Raw genomic sequence first — 20466 nt, 5'->3', positions numbered from 1 at the left:
GTAAAAATTGATATTTATGTGTTAGATATTTAAATACAAGTTTTTTGCAAGAAATACCTATAATTTATTCTTAATTTAATGTTGAATTCATTTATTCTTATATAATAAAGCACAAATATAAAACTAAGTAGCTCATGACTTTAGTGCTTCATAATTAAAGTTGATCAAGTGATATAAATTATGATATCATATTATGTAAACAATATAAATATAAATAAAATAAATTATTTAATATTATAATTTTTTTTGTTTTCCTTTAATAATTTTATTCTAGTTAAAAAAATATATATATTTAGGTACAATGCATTAAAAATTACAAATTGTAAAACAAAGATGACGTAAATGATAATTTTGTAAATAATAATTTTTCTTGGTGCTATGTTGTAATTATACCATTGATAAGACTAAGAACATTAGACTATTTGAGAAATATTTGCGTACTTTAGATATATGTAGAGTTGTGTACATATTAGATTATTGGATTGCATGCACTTAACTTACAGAAGTAATTAGAACGAGTATCGCTATATTCTTATACCCGAAGCTAGCCAAAGTTCTCTAATAGGATTTGCCCTGAAACTCTCTATCGTCCCCGTTGTTTACCCGATCTCGATTCTCGCTGCAATGTCGGCGGCGAAGCCGCAGCGATCCCGTGCAGAGATCGAGGACATCATCCTCCGCAAGATCTTCATCATCTCTCTGTCCGGAGCCACCCACAACGACCCTAAGATCGCCTACCTCGGCATGACGGCGGCGGAGATCCTCAGCGAAGGACAGCCCCTCCTCCTTTCACGGGATTGCATGGAACGCGTGCTCATCGATCGGCTGTCCGGCGATTTCCCCTCCGTCGATCCTGCTTTCTCTTATCTTGTCGGCTGCTTTCGCCGCGCGTCAGAGGAGATCCGTAAGGTCGGGTCCATGAAGGATCCCTCCGTTCGATCAGAGATCGAGTTGGCTGTCAAGCAAGCAAAGAGATTAGTTGTATCCTACTTCCGTATTCATATCGGAAACCCGGATATGTTCGCAGCCGGGAAGCCATCGGCAGCTGGGAAGTCCGCTGCATCCCAACTGCTTGATTTGATATTTTCGGAGGTGGCTTCTCCTATGGATGGCGTCAATAGTTTGGGATCAGGGATCAGCTGTCCTTCGGGGTTTCTGGATGAGTTATTCGGTGAATGGGATTCTGAGAGCTTGGAGCCAGTTATGAACGAGGTGTATGAGATGCTAAGGGCGAGCGTGGAGAGAGTATCGGCGCTTGGTAACTTTCAGCAGCCATTGAGAGCCTTGCAGCTTCTTGTGAGGTATCCCAATTGTGCAAAGGCTCTGGTGAATCATCCGAATTGGATAGCAAAAGCGCCATTTGTCTTTATGGAAAATGGAAGGATTATGGAGTTAACGAGCATACTAGGGGGTTTCCTTCATGTCAGTGCATTGCCTGATTACAAAGATTTTAAAAGTACACCGGATGTTGGGTTAGTGATTATTTACCTGCTATGCTTACCGATTGCCATTTTCTTTTTGTAAGCTTGCAACTGTGAATGAGGTTCTTACAGTTCCAGTTTTTTGTTTCGGCAAAGTAATCAAACTATATGTTTAAAAACTTGTGGTTAAGCTACTCAGTTTTGCATCACGGGTGTCTTAGGGATCATACAATCGTTTCTACTATTTATTGACCTTTATATTAATTCATGCTCCCTTACCTTGTGGGTTTTTTAGCCATTCATGTCTTTATTTATGCCCTCATGTTTATCCATTCCATTTTCAAGTTAATATGAATTGAATTCAATCAATTACATTGGATGGAATATACTAATTTACTTTAGCTAGTGTATCTGTCATCTATCAAGCACAACGTTGCTAATTATAAAAATAGTTTTCACTCTGACTTTTGTGTAATTGCTTGGTGTTTCTCACCTTTACTTCGAACCATAATCTGACGTTCATTTAGGTGAAGAAAACAACTTTCTATCACATAAATTTTTAAAAAAATACCAAGAAAACAGTTTCCCAAACAAAACTGTGGTTATAGTCTGAAAAGAAGCAGTCAAAAAACTGTCCCAAACAGACCCTCAATTCGACATGATGGATAAAAGGATTCATCTAGCCGACCCCACTTAGTGGGATATAGGCTTGTGGTTGTTTTTTGTTACTGTTTTGCTTTATAAGATAAATAGTTCATGCAAAACATTATAATTCTATAAAACTTCACAAAATCATTTTTTGATTTTGTGCACGCTAGGGTTTGTATTTTTGAAGAATCATTTCTTGCTCATTTGCTATTTAATTTTTCCTAACCATATTGCCTAATTTTTGTTAAGTATACCAACTATATTTAAGGATTAGGTTAATTTCAAATTACTTCACACATAAATTTTCTGTGGACATATGAATACTTGTTTGCAGGTTCCATTATCTTTTCGCATCACAATGAATCAATATTTATGCTTTATTTCATGCGTATCTTAACTAGTTGGTAAAATTTCTTATTTTGTTTGATAGTTTGAAAGTATTTTTTTCACTTGAAATATGTTTGTTCAATTGTGTCATGTAAATAGAAATGTACTTTAGAGCATTATCCAGATCTATTGATTAACTTTTAATCTTTGGAATAAAGTCTCTATTTGACTTGAGATCTTTATTTGTACTGACAGGCAGCAATGCTTCTCTGAATCATCAACTCGCCGGCCAGCTGATTTACTATCATCCTTTGCGACAATTAGAACTGTTATGAATATTCTTTATGACGGCCTAGGAGAAGTTTTCCTCACCCTTCTGAAAAATGTTGATTCACGAGATAAAGTTCTTGATTATATTGCTGCCATGATTATGAAAAATGCAGCTAGGTCTCGCATGCAGGTAACTCAATCAAGATATTATTGCCATTCAGATCCATTGGAGAAAGTTAGCAAAGATATTATTGTCGTTCAGATCCATTGGAGGAACTATATCATTCTTTCTAACCCAAACACTTCCTATTTTAATTTCACATATTTTACTTTATCTTGACACAGGTTGACCCCTTGTTTTGTTCCAGTACTGGTTTATTTGTCAATCTTAGTGCAGTCATGCTTCGACTTTCTGAACCTTTTTTGGATGTAAATGCATCAAAGAGAAATAAAATTGATCCGAAATATGTATTCTTCAATAAACGTATAGATTTGAGGTATTCGTCTCGTGAATTTATACCATATTATATGTTCAGTTAATTTTTGTTATCCTTTTTAATAATTAGTATCAAACTTTACGCTAGACAACTGACAGCTATACATGCATCATCTGAAGAGGTTGTTTCATTTATGGAAAATCTCAAGAAGATGGAAGAGGAAGAAAGCGGGGAGAATCGTGTATTGCAATCCTATGAGGCGACAACCTCTGGCAATACTGGAAGCTATACCTCTCAAAGCACCAAAGTGACAAAGAGTTCCACTGGACAGGATAAATACTCATTTATTTGTGAGTGTTTCTTTATGACAGCAAGAGTTCTTAATTTGGGATTGATGAAAGCATTATCCGACTTCAAACATATTGTTCAGGTATTCTCTATTTATTACTCATCATTTCATTTTGATGCTATAATACTTTGAATTTATCTTGACTCATAAGAAATGTAGTAAACAACAGCTACCCAAACTCAACCTTCTGGATTTCTTACATTTCATAGAAGTTTTTAAAAGCAGACATCAAGATTTAAAAAAAAATAAGTATCCTTAATCCTTTTGATATTTTATTCTTTAATTATTATTTATTTATCCAAAATATTTGACAGCTGGATTGAGAGCTTATTTCAATATTTCTTGTACTATTTGTTAATAGTTTCATTAGAGGTTATACAAAAATATATGAGAAAAGGACTAAAATGATTGCTCAATTATTTGTTAGGAGGTCATTTTAATGCTAAACTATATGAAAGTCTAATTTAATCCTCAAACCATTAAAATAGGAGGCAAGATGGTCTTGCTCTTAAAATTAGTAGAAAGTGAACTTAAAGTTTATAGAAGATGCTAAAAATGAGGGTAGTTAGGTATTTATGTTTTAACATTTTTTAAAAGTTGTATAAAATGACATTTGTTTTAAAGTTTAAGATATTTATATGAAATTTATCAATATTAAATGTTAAAATTTATAAATCTAATATGTTCTAATTTCATGATCGAGCATCTAAAAATGAAGAGATATTTGTCATGTTATTGATAGATTATGTCCTACAAGTTAAAAATTGTAGGATATTTTGTTAAAAATTTCAAGATGCTTTAATTTTGTCAAATATCCTATTTTTTAACACTATTTGTTAACTTAATTATTTGTTAGTTTTATTGTGGGACCAATTTGGCCTAGAGCCGGGGGCTAAATTTCACATTTAATATAATTAGGAACTAAAATGACCCATCACAAATAATCATGGGATGATTTTGGTTTTTTCCTTTGGTTGATCTTTTATAATTTTTTTTAGAATTTGGGATGTTGGAGCTTCTGTTGTAAGCCTGTAACGTCTTTTTACCTTATAAAATAATTGCAGGAGCTGGCAAGGTTTGAAGAGGATCTTGCTACTTTTAGAGCAATGAGAGAACAGGGAGCTAGCCCACAACTTGAGAATGATATAAGTCGCTTGGAGAAAGCAGTTGAGATGTTATCGCAGGAAAAATTCTGTTATGAAGCCCAAATATTGCGGGTAAGTTGGATTTATAATATGTTTTCTTTAAGTATTTTCAGATCAATTCTTAATACATGTTGCAAAAATCATTGTTAATTCATTGACTTCAGCTTCTTATTATTCATCTTAAGCTTATTTATATAGTTTCTAGTCCTAGTTACTAGTAATGGTTTTGCTCATCTCCTTTTTAGTCTTGTATATCTTTGTTTTTATGTATGTTTTTGAGACAATGACCATAACTTATGTATTTGGCTCTTCATGAAATGGATAATATCTAGTGGGGAATTGTCAGTACATACACTTCAAAAAATGCTAATCTTCTGTGTTAAGACAAGCATATTGATAAACTAATTTTTATTTTGCAATTTTCTATTTTGTCGTTTTATTTTATTTTATTGTATGTTTATTTGTATAACACATGCTTATGATGCTGTTGCCTTTAAGAACCAGGTGTGTTCTTTATTATTATGATTTCACTAGCTTGGATCACATCTTGTTTCGTTTGGCTTAATTGATTTGTTTGTCTTTGTGTTCGTTTTATTTTCTAATGGATAAGTTTCATATGAACTTCATTTGTATTGATTTATTTCTGGTAACATCTCTAGTGTTGCATGATCCTGTACCATTTATTCAATCCTCTTTATTCCTGGTATTATCTCTAGTGTGTGTGTGCGCGGGCGCGTTTGTGTGAGTTAAAATGTTCACCGTCTACTTTTTTGTAAGATCTAATGATGAAATTTCCTTTTTTTTTTTTTGGAAAGGGTGCATTTCTGCATAACTAAGAAGTGTATTTATAAGAATATTTGCATTTAAAAATAAAGATTATCATTTTCAAATTTTCTGTTCTTTTACTGAAACATGTTTCTAATGATTGTGCAGTGAGATTTTTGTATGGTTGTTTTATTTAATTTTCCAATATTTTCCTAAATCTATATGTCACTTTTGAGCTTTATACACACATTTACTTTGGAGCTTCTCGTCAATTATCTAGTGGAGCACTATGCTTTACCTATTAGTTCTTTTTTTGAAGGATGGGGCTCTACTTCAGCAAGCACTATCTTTCAATAGGTTGGTCGTCATATGGTTGGTCAGTCTTGTTGGTGGCTTCAAAATGCCTCTGCCAAGAGAGTGCCCAATGGAATTTGCATGCATGCCAGAACATTTCATTGAAGATGCTATGGATTTGCTTGTCTTAACGTCCAAAATTCCAAGAGCCCTTGATGGATTTTTGCTGGTATGCTTTGGTTTCATTATAACGGCACAAAATTTTTATAAATGTCTGTTTTTTTTTTAACAATTGTGGCATTCTTCTTCCAGGATGACTTTTTAAATTTTATAATCATGTTCATGGCAAGTCCAACTTATGTAAAGAATCCATATCTGAGAGCAAAGATGGTTGAAGTGTTGAATTGTTGGATGCCACAAAGAAGGTATATCACTCTATCCTGAATTGATTGAGTGCAAAATTGCTGCTTTCTTTTATTGACTTTGTCTACCATGTTGAGCAGTACGTGAATATTTTTATTTTTTTCATCCAGTGGTGTATCTGCTACAGCTTCGCTTTTTGAAGGACACCCATTATCTCTTGATTATCTAGTACGGAATCTCTTAAATGTTTATGTAGATATTGAGTTTACTGGTTCTCATACTCAGGTAGTATTACACTCAATGTTGTTTTGTATGCTTTATATCTAGCATGTACTAAGTTTTTCTTCCCAGCGTTTTACGCTATAAAAAATATACATACATGATACCCAATTCTCATGTATTTACCTTTTCAATCCTAAACTTTTATATATGCATACGTAGCCTCTTGGTGCTTTTATTTTATGCATAAAAATGTGTATATCTCTTTTAAAAAGTAGTAATCATGCTATTTTTGATGTGATATTAAAGATTTGAGTGCTATTTGTGTAAATATGAAAGTATATGTGTGAAATATGTATGTACATAAGAATTTAGTGCTATGCATGTAAATGCCCCTTTTTTTAATGGTTTGATTGCAATCTTATGCAGTTCTTTGATAAATTTACAATTCGCCATAACATTGCTGAGCTTTTAGAGTATTTATGGAATGTCCCAAGCCATCGAAATGCTTGGATGAAGGTGAGTAGTCTTTACCGGTCCGCCGTCTGTATTTCATTATCTTGAGTTCTAATTGGTCCATTTTACGTAATGGAGCTCGTGTCCATTGTATTTGTTTATTGGCACAGATAGCTAAAGAAGAAGAGAAGGGTGTCTACTTGAATTTTTTGAACTTCCTTATCAATGATAGTATTTATCTTCTAGATGAGAGTTTAAACAAAATACTAGAACTTAAAGAAATAGAAGCAGAGATGTCCAATTCTGTTGAATGGGAAAGGAGACCAGCCCAAGAAAGGGAAGAGAGGATGCGTCAATTCCATTCTCGAGAAAATGTGAGTCATATGTTTAATTATTAAAGGTTTCTAAGCTTATTTTATAGAAATTTTGTTCGGGTAATTTTGTAACCGAGGCTACATTCTGATTGACATTGCTGGCACTTCCAGATTGTTCGTTTTGACATGAAGCTGGCAAATGAAGATGTGGGTATGCTTGTATTCACATCCGAACAAATTCCATCTCCCTTTCTTCTTCCGGAAATGGTAATTTTTTCTTGGGGCATTTACATACATAGCACACAATTCTTATGCATTTACATTTATCACGCCTAAACTTTTGTATGCACACACATGGCACTCAAAGCTTTAATATCACATCAAAAATAGCACTATTACCACTTTTTAAAAGCGAAATTCACCTTTTCATGCATAATTTAAAGCATTGAAGTATGTGTTCTAGGTGTGAGATATGTAAATACATAAGAATTGTGTTCTAGGTATGTAAATTTCTCTTTTCTCTTTGGAGGGTTCTTTGGACAACTTGGATCCAGAGAATGTTCAACTAACCTAGCAAATAAATTCATTTATTTGATATCATTAGTTAATAATTTTAATACAAATCATCAATCCATATTTATAGATAGTGTTGCAAAAATAAGATGAAATATTTGGAATTCAAATTTAATTCTATTTAAAATTTTATCAAATTATAGAAAAAAATTCAAATTCAAACTTAATATATCCAAAATGATAATTCGACCAAATAAAATAAGTTTAACTGAAAATATAAGAAAGTTCGCAGAAATCAAAGATGATTCCAAAAGGCTTGAAATTATTTCTTTTGATTTCCTTTTGTAGCCTCGTTCTAGCCTTTTTTAGTTGCTTTATCAAAAACTTGTCTTCTTTGGGCTAAATTGTTGTGCATAAACCAATGCAGACTTATAATGAACATTTTAATGTTTTTTAAATAATGGGTTTTGTATTTCCTGTCACTAAAGCAAAATACATGCAACAATTCATTTTTATTATTTGTATTTCATGTTCCATGTAATGTTTTTGCCTTATTATTTGTTTGAGACTTGAAAATATCTCAATTTTTTATTTATTAAATGAAAAGAAGTAATTGCAGGTGGAAAGGGTGGCTAGCATGCTAAATTACTTTCTGTTACAACTTGTTGGACCTCAAAGGAAATCTCTTATTGTAAAAGATCCAGAAAAATATGAGTTCAGGCCAAAGCAGCTGCTAAAGCAAGTTAGTATCTTGAGAATCTTTATTAGAGAATTTATTTTTTTATCTTCATCATACTTCATTCTGTCCCGACAGTTTTTTTTTTACATGAATTTCATTTTTGTTGCCTCAAATGATTATGCAATTTTCTTCTCAAGATTGTTGAGATTTATGTCCATATTGCAAGAGGAGACCGCGAAAACGTGTTTCCAGCCGCAGTATCGAAGGATGGGCGATCATACAACGAACATGTATGTATCTTTGGGACGAACATATGTCTAGCTTCTTATAGAGAAGTGTCAAAAATTGACCCGACATGTCGACTCGAATAATATTCGGGTCGGATTTGGGTTAGGAGTCATTTAATATTTAGGGTCGGTTTAGTTTGACCTGCCGGCTTGGAGTTGGCTCGAGAGCGGAGATTGATCCGCTAACCCGAAATTGACCATTTTTTTTACCCAAATAGCTAATATGCTTTAATGTTAAATGGGCTATGCATGTCGTGTATCAGTCGGAGTTGATGGCGGCTTGGGTTCGGGCTGAACTTTCTAGCCTGTTTAATATTTAGGTCGGGTTCGGGTAATGTAGTTTTGGGTCAAATCAATTTTGATTCAAATCCAAACCCGACCCTTGAACCCAGTTTGTCTCAATTATTATATACTGAGTAGATACGATCATAATCTGAAATTTGTTTTTTGGTTCAAGCTTTTCATTACCGCAGTTAATATTTTGTGGAAAATCGGGGAAGACAGCAAAGTGATAAAGGAATTTGTTCATCTTGGTGAGAAAGCCAGAGCCGCAGCTTCTGAAGCAATGGATGTCGAGGCCGCCCTTGGTGACATACCAGAAGAATTCGTTGACCCTATTCAGGTAACACTTTTATTTTATCCACAAACATTGTTCAAACTATGGAAATAAAGCTGTATAGGATTGATAATCTATTTGTGGTTGGTTTTTTCTCCTGTTTGTTGGAAGAAATGTTGAAAAATAAGATCCATGCTCATGTGGTCTCCTTTTTGCAGTACACCCTGATGAAGGACCCTGTAATTCTACCATCATCAAAGGTTACAGTTGATCGAACTGTAATCCAAAGACACCTGCTTAGTGATAGTGTAAATATTCTGTATCCTTAAAGCTTCAGTTGTCCATTATATCATGTGAAATTTACAATTCTTATGTATTCACATATCTCTCACCTAAGCTTTTCATATTTACATGCATAGCTTTTTGGCGCTTTACACCTATGCATGAAAATGTTTATTTCATTTTTAAAAACCAATAAATATGTAAGATTTGATTGATATGTGTATAAATATGAAAGTTTAGGCGTGAGATATGCAGACGCATTCGATTTGTGTGGTATGTGTATAAATACCCCTTAGATTATCACGATGATCTAACATGCAACAAGATGTCTCCACATATTGTCGCAGACCGATCCATTTAACCGGTCGCATTTGACTCAAGAGATGTTGGTGCCCAATGTGGAGCTCAAGGCAAGAATAGAAGAGTTCATCAAATTCCAAGGTTCTAGGAATCAAAATTGACAAAATTCCACTTGAGGTACCATATAAACTTATCTCTCTCTCTCTGTGATGTTATTGATGGTTTTTTGTCCGGTAGTTAGGGGTGCAAACGAGCCAAGCTTGAGCGAGCCCAATTCGTGTTGAACTCATTTGAAATGACTTATGAATAAAATGCTTGTGTTTGTCTTGACTCAAATTATTTTGTTCATTTCAACTCATGTCCACCTTTAAATCAGCAATATAATAATAATATTTATTTAATTATTTAATGAATCAACTTAAAATGAGCCAAATATGATCAAACAAAATTGTTAAGTTCAGCTCTATTGCTTACCGAGTGAATCAAACACTTGTTCGCAAACGATGATATTCTTTCGACAGCCCTATTTAGTTGTATGGATGTTTTTGGCAAAGTTTTATGCAGGATGAATTTCTTTTGTTGAATCATATTAATACGGGCCTGGTCACGACTCATCAAACGCAGCAGGGCGTTTCACTTTCATCACAAGGTTTCGAAGGTTTGTGATCGATTGTGCAGAGGATCTCAACATAGGGGAATCTGCTGTTCTTTAATACTTATGATGATAATGATGTGTGAAATATATATTTTGTATGATCATGTCATGATTTATTTCGACGAGTTGACCCAAGTTTTATTCCCAACTCCGATGTTTCAATGTATATTGGTAAGCTCAATAACAGTGAATTGCTATCTCTTGTTAATTTTGTATAATTAAGTTGTTAGATAGGCTCTGGAAACTGCATTCATTGTCATGAGATATAAACTAAACGTGAAATGTAGTTAGCCTCATTCTAACTCATTTGTAATAAATTTCTCAGTGCTTTGATCTTAAGTAAATTGGGGGGCATTTGCATAAATACCACCCAGTTCTTATGTATTTATATATTTAACACCTAAGGTAACAAATATTAATATTTTAAATTTTGAAAGATAATATGTATCATGTATTAAAAAAACGATTTTGCATTCAATCTTTTGAGCAATAAAAATGCAAAAAAAAAAGGTACGTACATATCATACTATTCTTTTAAATTTATATCATATTCAAATGTTTGACATTCATAGAAAATATAAAATTTAGGATATAAAAAAGAAAAGCTACCAATATTTTCTTCTTGGTGACATTCTAAAACAGATTTATGAGACTTCAACACCATAGTGCTCATTGCATTTTATGACAAATTTATAAACAAAAATGACTCTGATTTGACTAAATGTAAAAGGAAATGCAATGTTTTTCAAAATCTAAGTGTATGGTTGAATGAAAATGAAATATAGAAATTACTTAATTTCTAAATAAACTACAAACCGCTGCTATTGACATTATCACAGCCAGTAAACCTCTCATCTCCATAGCTACTCGCTTGCCCAACCGCTCACCGCTAAGCCCGAACAGGATCAGAGAGAGTCGCCTTAAATGATTTGGTCACATGAAACGTCCACCATATGATGACCTGATTATGAGAGAGAGAAAAAAATTATCTCTCACTGAGGGAGGAACTTTGTCAAACAGTCTCCCAAATTTCTTTTCACATACTCGTGAACTATGGCCATTGAACTCTCACGATGACGCAGATAGAATTCTGCAAGAAGGATTCGTCTTTCTTCAGTAGTCAGATCACCGTGATGGCCCTGCAACATGTTCTCAAATTTCAAAACATTTATTAAAGGGGCATTTACATATATACACCATCCAATTCTTATATATTTACATATTCAGACACCAAAACTTTTCTTTTTTTACGAAAAAACCTGAAAATTGAATGAAGTGGTTACCATATGAGAGAATCTATGATGCACTGCATGGTGAAGGAGAATGCCAGCAGCAACAGAGACATTGAAAGAGTCCACCATGCCTATCATAGGAATACTACAGCGCATATCAGCCAGCTGCAGAGCTTCCTCGCTTATGCCCCTACAAAAGTAGCATCAGCGCAACCAGTCATGAAGGGCAAAACAAAGAGCAGCAATTCTTCAAATAACTCATAAGCTCTGTTCATTTAATCAAATGTTACACATTGCCAACCCCTACATCTCTTTCCTTTATAACAATTGTATGATATTTTACCCTCCCATGAAATGGATTGCCATAAATTTTCTAAATTTTGATTCTTTTCCTTTCAAGGTCAATACCTAAATTCTGATTGTCATTCCGGGATTGGTACCTAAATTTCAATTTTCATCTCGAGGCCAGTACCTAAATTCTGTTTCATTTCCTTTCAAGTTCGGTATTTAAATTTCGATTATCATTCTGAGGTTGATACCTAAATTCCAATTCTCATCTCCGTATCAATACCTAAATTATAACTCCCTTTTTGTCACCTCTTAGGTTGGATGTGAGTCCCTATGCTTTCCTTCCTAATGTGACATTCTCAGCAATTTGAGATTGGTATGAGACCCCCTTAAATGGAGTAAGGAGTCTGATTCTCTTCTCAAAACTTTGAGATTAGTATGAAACTCACTTTGACGTTGCCAACCGTTACATCTCTTCTCCTTTATAACAATTGTAAGATGTTTTACCCTCTCCCATGAAATGGATTGCCATAAATTTCCATATTTGTATAATTATTTGAACTTCCAGTCTAGCCTGGCTGATTCTAAATAAGTTATTTATGTGTGGCATGATCAAAATTTAATGTTCAGTATTACGTGCCCAATCGATCGGCCATGCTGCTTGATTCTACTTAAATGTGCATATGTATGTATGCATGTGTGTGCGTGCTCTTGTGTGTAATATTTGATGGGGGAAATACAATCAAACAAACTTATATTGAGCAAAAAAGTTTATTCAAAAAGCAGAGCATATTGTATTAAATATACTTACAAATGTTCATTCCCAACGACAACAGCAGTTGGAATTGACCAATCTAAATCGTAAATAGAAACCTATACAGAAGGGTTAGAAAAAGTATCAATTCCAGGAAAAAATTGATTTTTTTTTCTAGTAATAAAGATATCCATGTTGAGTTAATGATAACTACAAATGGCACACATTTCATAAATAGTAAGGACATGTTTAAGTTTGATTTGCAGTAATGGTAGTTCAAGGAAGTTGACCATCAAGCTGAAATATAATTAATATAACTTTGACTTAGCTAATCAAGTCAGTAAAGCGAGTAGGAATAACATCTAGACAGTTTTCTACTGAACAATAAAAACTAAGGTTTTTGTATCATATATGCACACTGAGCCTCGTTCCAACTATTTAGTTTTAGATTTATAGCAGCATCTCAAATTTTCTTTCTTATCAAAACTGAAGGTAGATATTATCATGAAGAAGTCTTGTCATATTTACATGGATAAATTTATCTTAATCTCGAAAGCACTCGCCATCCTATGTACTGTTAAAAATCATAGATTCATTTGATTGATCTTCATTCTGATACTAGTCTAGTTCATCTCAAGTTAGAAAAGTGAGTTTTTGTAATAACCAGTTCGATTCCAACCAAAAATAAAAAATGTGTTTTCTAGATCATAAGCACATAAAAAGACCTCAAAACAACTATTTGGCTTTGGATTTAAAATATCATCCGGTAGCTTATGCCATCACTAAAACTTTACATAACAATAGATGAATAATTGTCTTTTTGTTTCAACACAACCAAAATTGCAGATGCCAAGTTTCAATATTTTTGGAACTAAATCATCTCTCGAGTTTCTAACGCTCAAGGGTCACAGTTGGAGTCCACATCAGAGAAAACTTATTAAGATAGAAAAATTCGAAAAACGGTAGCTCACTTCACAAAATGAAATCCCAAAACAGAGGTCACATAGAAGTTTAGAAAGGAGGCAACTCCTCAAACTTGTAATAGCTTTTGTATATATAAGGTGACCTTCAATAAAGTTCTTAGTGTTTTTTTTTTAAGTTCATAGTGAGTTTACTGCCTCTCGTATATGTTCTTGTGCACATATTCTTTTCTCTTCTTAAATTTTAAAGCTTCTACACAAAAGTTTTTTTCTTTTTTTAGTTGAAATGTTAGATTAAATCAATCAAAGTCAAAATTGAATATAAATGGACCTGGTTTTCTTTCGGTTGAGTTTCAAACGGTTTTATACTGTATGCATAGACATGAATATGAAGAAACAACTTTCAGACTACTAAATGATCAAAAAATAAGAAATGCTACGATAATTTATGGCTGAATGTATTCAATACAAACGAGGGTGCTTGTAAAACTAAGCATAAAATCAAAGAGGCTTGCACTGCAAATACAAAGACGCAAAAAAATTTTGAGAATGGTCACCGTATCATCTCCCAAATGGGTGGAAGCAATGCGGTAGCCACGCAGTCTCAAAGCCTGGAAGCACTCTTTTGGTGATTTCCAGAGTTCTATGTCCAACCACTTCTCAGCGCCCATGCTGACATGACGATTATCTCTATACCTGTCAAGAAGCACACCACTGTAAATGAAAAAGAAAACTCGGTAACATTTGAGCCTGCTAAGAACAGGATAACAATTTTGCTAAGAAGAATTAGTCTAGTTATCCAAAAGTGCAAGCCAATCATGCGATCAAGATTAGAATAAGGCATCAAATCCACAAAAAAAAATGTTCAATAGCAAAGAAGCAGAAGGACTTTGTTCTCTTTCACCTCAGTTACGGCTGCACCTTTTCCTGTTGTCACTAGAAATGACATGAACCGACTGAATCCCGAGCGCATCCGCCGACCTAAACGCTGCAGACACGTTCCCAAAATCAGTAAGCCCTTCCACCACCAGACTTACCGAATAGCTACGATTATCGACCACTCTCTGCATTCTCTCCCTCCTCGCATCCAAGATGTACGGTTCTAACACTTCAATGACCTCCCGGCTGGTCAGAGACGCGGATCCAACCCTGCAGAGATCCAGGTAAGGAAAACATTGCCCACGGGATTCCTCGTATTCCGATCTTCGCTCCATCTTCATCAGCCCTCGTCTCCTCTCTCCCCGCGTGAGGATTTCCTCGACGGTGTCTTCTGAAGTTTCATCGCCGATAGCGGGGGCCGGGCTGGGGGCGGCGGCGGTGGCGTGGGAGAAATAGGACGGCGCTGGAGCCTTGCCCCAGCAAAGATTTAACCCTAGGAAGGGATAGGGAAAAGAACTGAATCTCTTCGTCCTCCTAATACTCCGCACAGCAGAGGGTATGAGAGAAACAGCTAGGGTTTTAGCTTCGCTCATTCCGGAGATGGCTAATCGACTGATGGGAACGAAACTGACTTTTTGTTGATATGTAAAAACTTATATTAGGAAAAAAATAGTACTTCACATGGTGTTATGTTGCCCCAGACATATATATGAAGATGTGATGCTCGACAGTTGATTGTCTAGACAATACAAAGTCGAAACAGACTTAAAATACTCTCATAGAATAATAGATTCATTTCCATAAAAAGAAATTTAAGTTACTTATAACATTTCGTGCATAAATTTATCACAATAAGATGTCATAATATTAAATATGAAACTTTGAAGCTCGACTCGGGAGAACGGAACTCTTGCATGCATCAGAGTTAAGGGCATAAATGAGTAGAGTCAAGGCCGAGCCACGCCCTCATCAAGCTCGGCTCGCCTGCCAAATTAAGAGCTGGAGCCCGAGTTGAGCTTAAATGGCGAGCTTGAGATCAGCTCAATGATAGCAGCCAGACTAAAAATTTAATTTTTACATATTCTCACCAAAGAAGGTATTAGTAAACATAGGAGGATGATAGATGTTAGCTCGTCTAACAAATTGTGAGCTCGAACTCTCCTCGTAATGGTAGCCAACACGCCAGCTCCAACTAAAAATTCAACTTTATGACATCTCTATTCTTTTTTTCTAGTTTTATTTTTAGAGACATTTACATACATACCACAATGTTCTTCCATATTTACAGATCTATCCTCTAAACTTTCATATTTACACGCATAGTATCGCGGATTACTCATATTTGTAAGAATATATTTTCAAAACAATGCCAGTACTAAAAAAACAAATGATATTTTTCATGCATATATTTTGACATATATTACATTTATACCACATAAATCTTTCATATCATATAAAAAAATATTAATATTTTAACTTGAAAAAAAACCAAAATACACAATTACATATGTAAGATGAGATTAAAATATTTATGAAAAAATAAAAAGCGCAAATGATTAAAAGAAAACATTAGGAATATTTTATGTGCACACCACAATTATTATGTATTTACATATCAAACCACTTTAATATTGATATATACCTTTCACATCACATTAAAACAACCACTCACCAACATTTTGGAAGTTTATTACACATTTTCATTCATATGTTTATAATACCACAATTATAAATGCAAAATTTTAGATGTTACATACATAAATACATGACAATTGTCTGGTATGCATGTAATTTTTAAATTTAAGCAGTCATATAGCAGAGAACTTTACAGAAAATAAGCAGAAAATGAGCAAAAACATTGAGGAAAACATAATTTGGAATGAGCTAAAGGTCTAATTTGTAAAACATAATCCTAAAACTGTAAAAGTTTTCCTGAAAAGAAAAAAAAGTTTAAAGCCTAATAAGAACTACTCTCATCATCGTCGTCGTCATCATCATCATTAGCCTTATCCCAATTATTTGGGAACCCCTTTACAAGAAGCTACAAAGTGGCCTAAAGCAACATCTATTTGTTGCAGAGCGAACCCTAGCCGTGACTGAAGGGTTAGAGGCAGTGTTACAGAGTGATAGAATCAGTACAATGAAGATTGAATCAAGATGGCGGAATTACAACAAATCAAAATATACACAAGCAAAGCGCAAAATATGTCCACTGTCTGATCGTCGATCCGAATGGCTATCGCAGCCTCCCTCATTTTGGAATGGCAAAAAGGGGATTCATCGTTTTTTTCTTTCGATGATCGACAATTCGGCCGAATAGATCTCACGAGTGATCTAATGTCCCCTGTAAGATAAACATATTATATGAATTACAAATAATGAAGCAAGATAAATTTAAGGGGCATTTTACATACACAGCACACAACTCTTATGTATTAACATGTCATACATAAACTTTTATAATTACACACATCCCACCTATATTTAAAGGTGAATACATACCAAACAATTCCTAGATATTTACACATTCTAACATCCTAAACTTTAATATTTACTTATTTAATACTAAAAAATTTGACAGAGCGACAAAAAATACTAGTAAAAACATTAATTTTCTAAAGTGAAACACACATTTTCTTGCATGTTTTGATGTGACCATGACATTAAAGTATTATGTAAAATAAAATTTAGATGTTACATATGTAAATAGATAAGAATTGTGTGGGTTGTGTGTAAACCCCCCAAATTTTAAAGAATAAAATGAGTGTTTCTATACATATGGTATGTATTTATGTATGCATATATGTCGAAAAGTAATGTTAATCTCTTTTAAGTAAAGCTTGAGATGTTTTTTCTATAAGAAGAATATTGTTTCCATACTTCATTTAATGCTTGAAAAATATAACATTTCTCCTTGTAACCCATCATAAAATTCAAATCAAAACACAAAGGATATCGTATCTAGTGCTACCTCGGTGGTATTTGTGGCGACGAAGGTTGGTCTGGAGATGATCGCGGAGAGCCTCCTTGATTCGCACTATGCCTTGGATCATGTACTCTTTTCATCGGATTTCCTTCATTGGACCTCGATCCTTCAGTATTCGGTAGAGGCACGGGTCCGAATGATCCAAACTCGAGCGAATCAGCGGGCTGTCCAAAGCTAACACCCTGTTCGTATGGATACAGCATCACGACGCCATTGGAACTGCCGCTTGGTACAGGATAAACACCATATGGCAAGTTTGCGGAATCATTCGGTGAGTTTGATGGTCTAAACGAAATATTATGCGCTTGATGAGGAGTAAAGTGCTCGTGCCTATATGAATCCCATTGTCGGTTATCTGATGTGGCCAATCGATCAGACCTGAAGTTCGATCTCTCGTTCTGATTTCGTGCGTGACCAGGACCGGCGGAACGAGCTTTGGCATTTATCCAACTTCCGTCTCTGTCTGTGTGATCGGCCCGATCGTGCTTGTAGCTGCCTCTGTGATTTCTAGCATTTGAAAATTGTCTCTCTCTGAAAGAAGCCTTCTGGAGATCAAACACAGTTAGTCAAGGGGCTAAAATAGTCCCATGTAGATAGTCAAGGGATTATTTGCACACTTTGCTCCTTTTAGTTAATGAAACAAGGAATTGCCAATACAAAAAAAACTGTAGACTTCAGTGTTATTGATCATAAAATATTGTGAAAATTTACATACATACCATTCAATTCTTATGTATTTACATATCTAATAGCTAAACTTCAATTGTTGCATACATGCCATGCCACCTCCCCTATGCATGAAAAGGTGTATTTCACATTTATAAGTTAAAATGATGCTATTTATTTTTATGTGACCTGAAAGACTTGGGTTCTATAAATGTAAAAATTAAATTTGGTGTGTTAGATCTGTAAATACATAATAATTGGGTCGTACGTATGTAAATTTTCGTAAAATTTAACATACAGAAGCCTGACAGTGACTAAAATATGAATGTTTCGAGACTCGAGCATAAAGAAAGTAAAGACCATCTGCTAAAATAAACAGTATATGAGAAAGGCAGTTCTTACAGGATTTGGGAGGTAAGTTCCAGTACCACTCCGATATCTCGGCGAATCATCCCCATATCGATGAAAAGCACCCGACGGTCGGTTGGGACCAGGCTGTAGAGGAGCGACCGGAACCAATCGAGAACCATAACCCATGACCTGTGGAAAGGTCATGTTAGTGGAGTGGGGTCTACCAGGTCCATCCATGGGAAAATGACCCTGCAGATAAACCGGAGGCACCATTACAGGAGGAGAATAGGTCATGGGTCCTTGGTTCCGAGTGCTCTGGCACAACCTTCCAAATTGCAAATTTTGCCAATGGCTTGCAAAATCACTGTTTAGTATGTCTGGTTTGTGTTCTTCGATCGAATCTGAGGCCACACCTTTCGAGGTACTCAAATTCACGAGATTATCAAATTGATCGTAGTTCTGGACCGAATCGTAGCTGCGGTTGGATGGTGATGCATGAAGCTGTTCCGCATCGTCGTCCCTATCGACATGATTTGGCGAACCATCAGAGCAGGAAAATTATATACGGGAACCATCGTTACGAATGGAACAGGTGGACCGGTGGGATAGAATGTAAATGGAATAACCCCAGAGTTTTCCGGAAACTTCTGCCGAGAACCACCGATAAGGAGAGGTGCAAACGGGATCACTGAGTCTGCTCCGCTTATCTGTGCTTGTTCGTATCCCGAAAGGTTACTCGTAGAATGCACGGACATCAAAGGAGCAGATGTTATGACACGCTCTGATATATTCGTGGCTGAAGTCGATGGAGACACCCAACCGCCGCTTTCATCGTCTTCCTGAGAAGACGAAGCAGGTTCGGATGCAACTTCATATCGCCATTCAGTCTTAGCTTTACCACGTAAGGAATTTGCCACTTCGGAAGCAGGCGGGCTTCTTCCCCACTTGTTCCTCGTTGTTTTGGAAGGCGGCTTCAAATTTGGTCCATCCCTCAAAGTTTCAGAGTACAGATTACTTCTATCAGCGCTAACCTGCACTACTGGAATATGCTTTAAGTTTGCATTTCTATCCTTCGCAAATATGTCATTTGTTACACTATTTTGTTGTTCAAAAGCATTAGGATGTTTCCTTTCATAGGAATGAATGATGTGGTCTCCATTACCGGTTTTGAAGTCTCTGGTGAAACCAACATTATGGTCATGCCATGAATCATGTTCTTCATCCTCCGTATTCGCTGCATTCACATGAGGGATTTCGTTGCCAGTCATGAGTTCTTCTGAGTTTGACTTCAGGTTATTAGGATTTGGAAAATAATGAGGAACCTGTGACGAAACGAAACCTTGAGGAAACTGCACCGCAGATCCCCACGAAGGGTCGATCAAGGTGACTAAATTTCTCTGAGCATAGCCCATTGAAGCTAAGTAAGGAGAAACAGGAAGAGGATGAGGAGAAGTAAAATGCATCGGTAGTTGGACCTGCCCAATAAAATTATGGGCCCGTGAAACCGCCATCATATTTACCATGTCCTGCTGTTCCTGCTGCTGTTGCTCCAGTGCATCAGAAACCGAAGCGAGCTCTTCCCCAACACTCATAAAACCAGTATCATTGTGATAGCTATTTGAGGCACTATTAGATTCCGCAGCAGCCTCGAAGCTCCGCTGGGACGAACTTTGTCTAATTGAAGGGTCATTAATATTGCCTTCAGAATTGATGGTTTTCCTTCTGCTGCCATACTCAGATCTTAAATTCTCGTTGAATGTTTTACTCACCTCTCCAACCCAACTGCGCCTAATTCTAGAGGGAGAGTCTACCGTTGTCTCAGTTAGCTCTGGACTCGATTGAGTCCTCGAGAACTGAAGGCTACTTCGTCCATCCACGCCAGAATTATTCGATCTTGAACTTCTCTGATTCTTTTCGGATCTAGCAGATATGCTAGAGCGAAGATTTCTTTCGGAATGAACGGAGTCTTTTGAACTAATTTGGTTAGCATTGCTCTTCTGCACTGGAGCACGATAAACAGTGGAGGAATTGCTTCCTTTTGGGTGATGTTCAAGACCAAACTGCCGTCCAGTACTTTCAGTTCCTTCTGAACTATTGGACTCTGCTGAAC

The 20466-nt window shown here is 35.5% G+C and overlaps 3 protein-coding genes across 7 annotated transcripts in view; 1 reads left to right on the top strand and 2 right to left on the bottom strand.

Annotated features, from left to right (window-relative positions):
- Positions 1-496: 496 nt before the first annotated feature.
- LOC110033809 (probable ubiquitin conjugation factor E4) lies at positions 497-10570 on the top strand. 5 transcript variants are annotated; one of them, XM_020737919.1, is made up of 17 exons: positions 497-1472; positions 2652-2856; positions 3012-3163; positions 3251-3533; positions 4517-4669; positions 5682-5885; positions 5969-6081; positions 6190-6304; positions 6668-6757; positions 6865-7068; positions 7180-7275; positions 8141-8263; positions 8398-8490; positions 8945-9109; positions 9262-9351; positions 9673-9802; positions 10253-10570. In XM_020737919.1, the coding sequence occupies exons 1-16, from the start codon at positions 625-627 to the stop codon at positions 9784-9786; spliced, it is 3048 nt and encodes a 1015-aa protein (XP_020593578.1). In that variant the 5' UTR covers positions 497-624; the 3' UTR covers positions 9787-9802; positions 10253-10570. The 5 variants fall into 5 exon arrangements, with proteins under 5 accessions (XP_020593578.1, XP_020593577.1, XP_020593575.1 ...); XM_020737918.1 differs by having other exon boundaries at positions 10250-10570; XM_020737916.1 differs by having other exon boundaries at positions 10190-10570.
- Positions 10571-10960: 390 nt separating this feature from the next.
- Positions 10961-15003, bottom strand: LOC110033835 (uncharacterized tRNA/rRNA methyltransferase MAV_0574). The gene is made up of 5 exons (XM_020737951.1): positions 14396-15003; positions 14032-14170; positions 12612-12673; positions 11564-11702; positions 10961-11419 (listed from the first exon to the last, which is right to left on the bottom strand). Exons 1-5 carry the CDS (start codon positions 14944-14946, stop codon positions 11273-11275), a joined length of 1038 nt encoding a protein of 345 aa, XP_020593610.1. The 5' UTR covers positions 14947-15003; the 3' UTR covers positions 10961-11272.
- Positions 15004-16644: 1641 nt separating this feature from the next.
- The window catches only part of LOC110033808, a 19484-nt gene continuing 15662 nt past the window's right edge, over positions 16645-20466 (bottom strand). Inside the window, 4 exon segments of the mRNA XM_020737914.1 lie at positions 16645-16697; positions 17325-17884; positions 18408-18910; positions 18913-20466. Coding sequence (XP_020593573.1) covers positions 16688-16697; positions 17325-17884; positions 18408-18910; positions 18913-20466 — 2627 coding nt within the window. The 3' untranslated portion in view covers positions 16645-16687.

This window comes from Phalaenopsis equestris, unplaced genomic scaffold, assembly GCF_001263595.1.
Source record: "Phalaenopsis equestris unplaced genomic scaffold, ASM126359v1 Scaffold001303, whole genome shotgun sequence".
NCBI lineage: Eukaryota > Viridiplantae > Streptophyta > Magnoliopsida > Asparagales > Orchidaceae > Phalaenopsis > Phalaenopsis equestris.
This window is presented reverse-complemented; position numbering and strand designations above follow the sequence as displayed.

Coding starts and splice junctions, on each gene's coding strand:
- LOC110033835 (XM_020737951.1), bottom strand. CDS start 14,946: ATGAGCGAAGCTAAAACCCTAGCTGTTTCTCTCATACCCTCTGCTGTG. Junction 14,171..14,395: donor TCTAGTGACAACAGGAAAAG/GTGCAGCCGTAA, acceptor GCTTCTTGACAG/GTATAGAGATAATCGTCATG. Junction 11,703..12,611: donor GTCGTTGGGAATGAACATTT/GTAAGTATATTT, acceptor CTACTTTTGTAG/GGGCATAAGCGAGGAAGCTC.
- LOC110033809 (XM_020737919.1), top strand. CDS start 625: ATGTCGGCGGCGAAGCCGCAGCGATCCCGTGCAGAGATCGAGGACATC. Junction 3,534..4,516: donor ACTTCAAACATATTGTTCAG/GTATTCTCTATT, acceptor AAATAATTGCAG/GAGCTGGCAAGGTTTGAAGA. Junction 9,110..9,261: donor AATTCGTTGACCCTATTCAG/GTAACACTTTTA, acceptor TCCTTTTTGCAG/TACACCCTGATGAAGGACCC.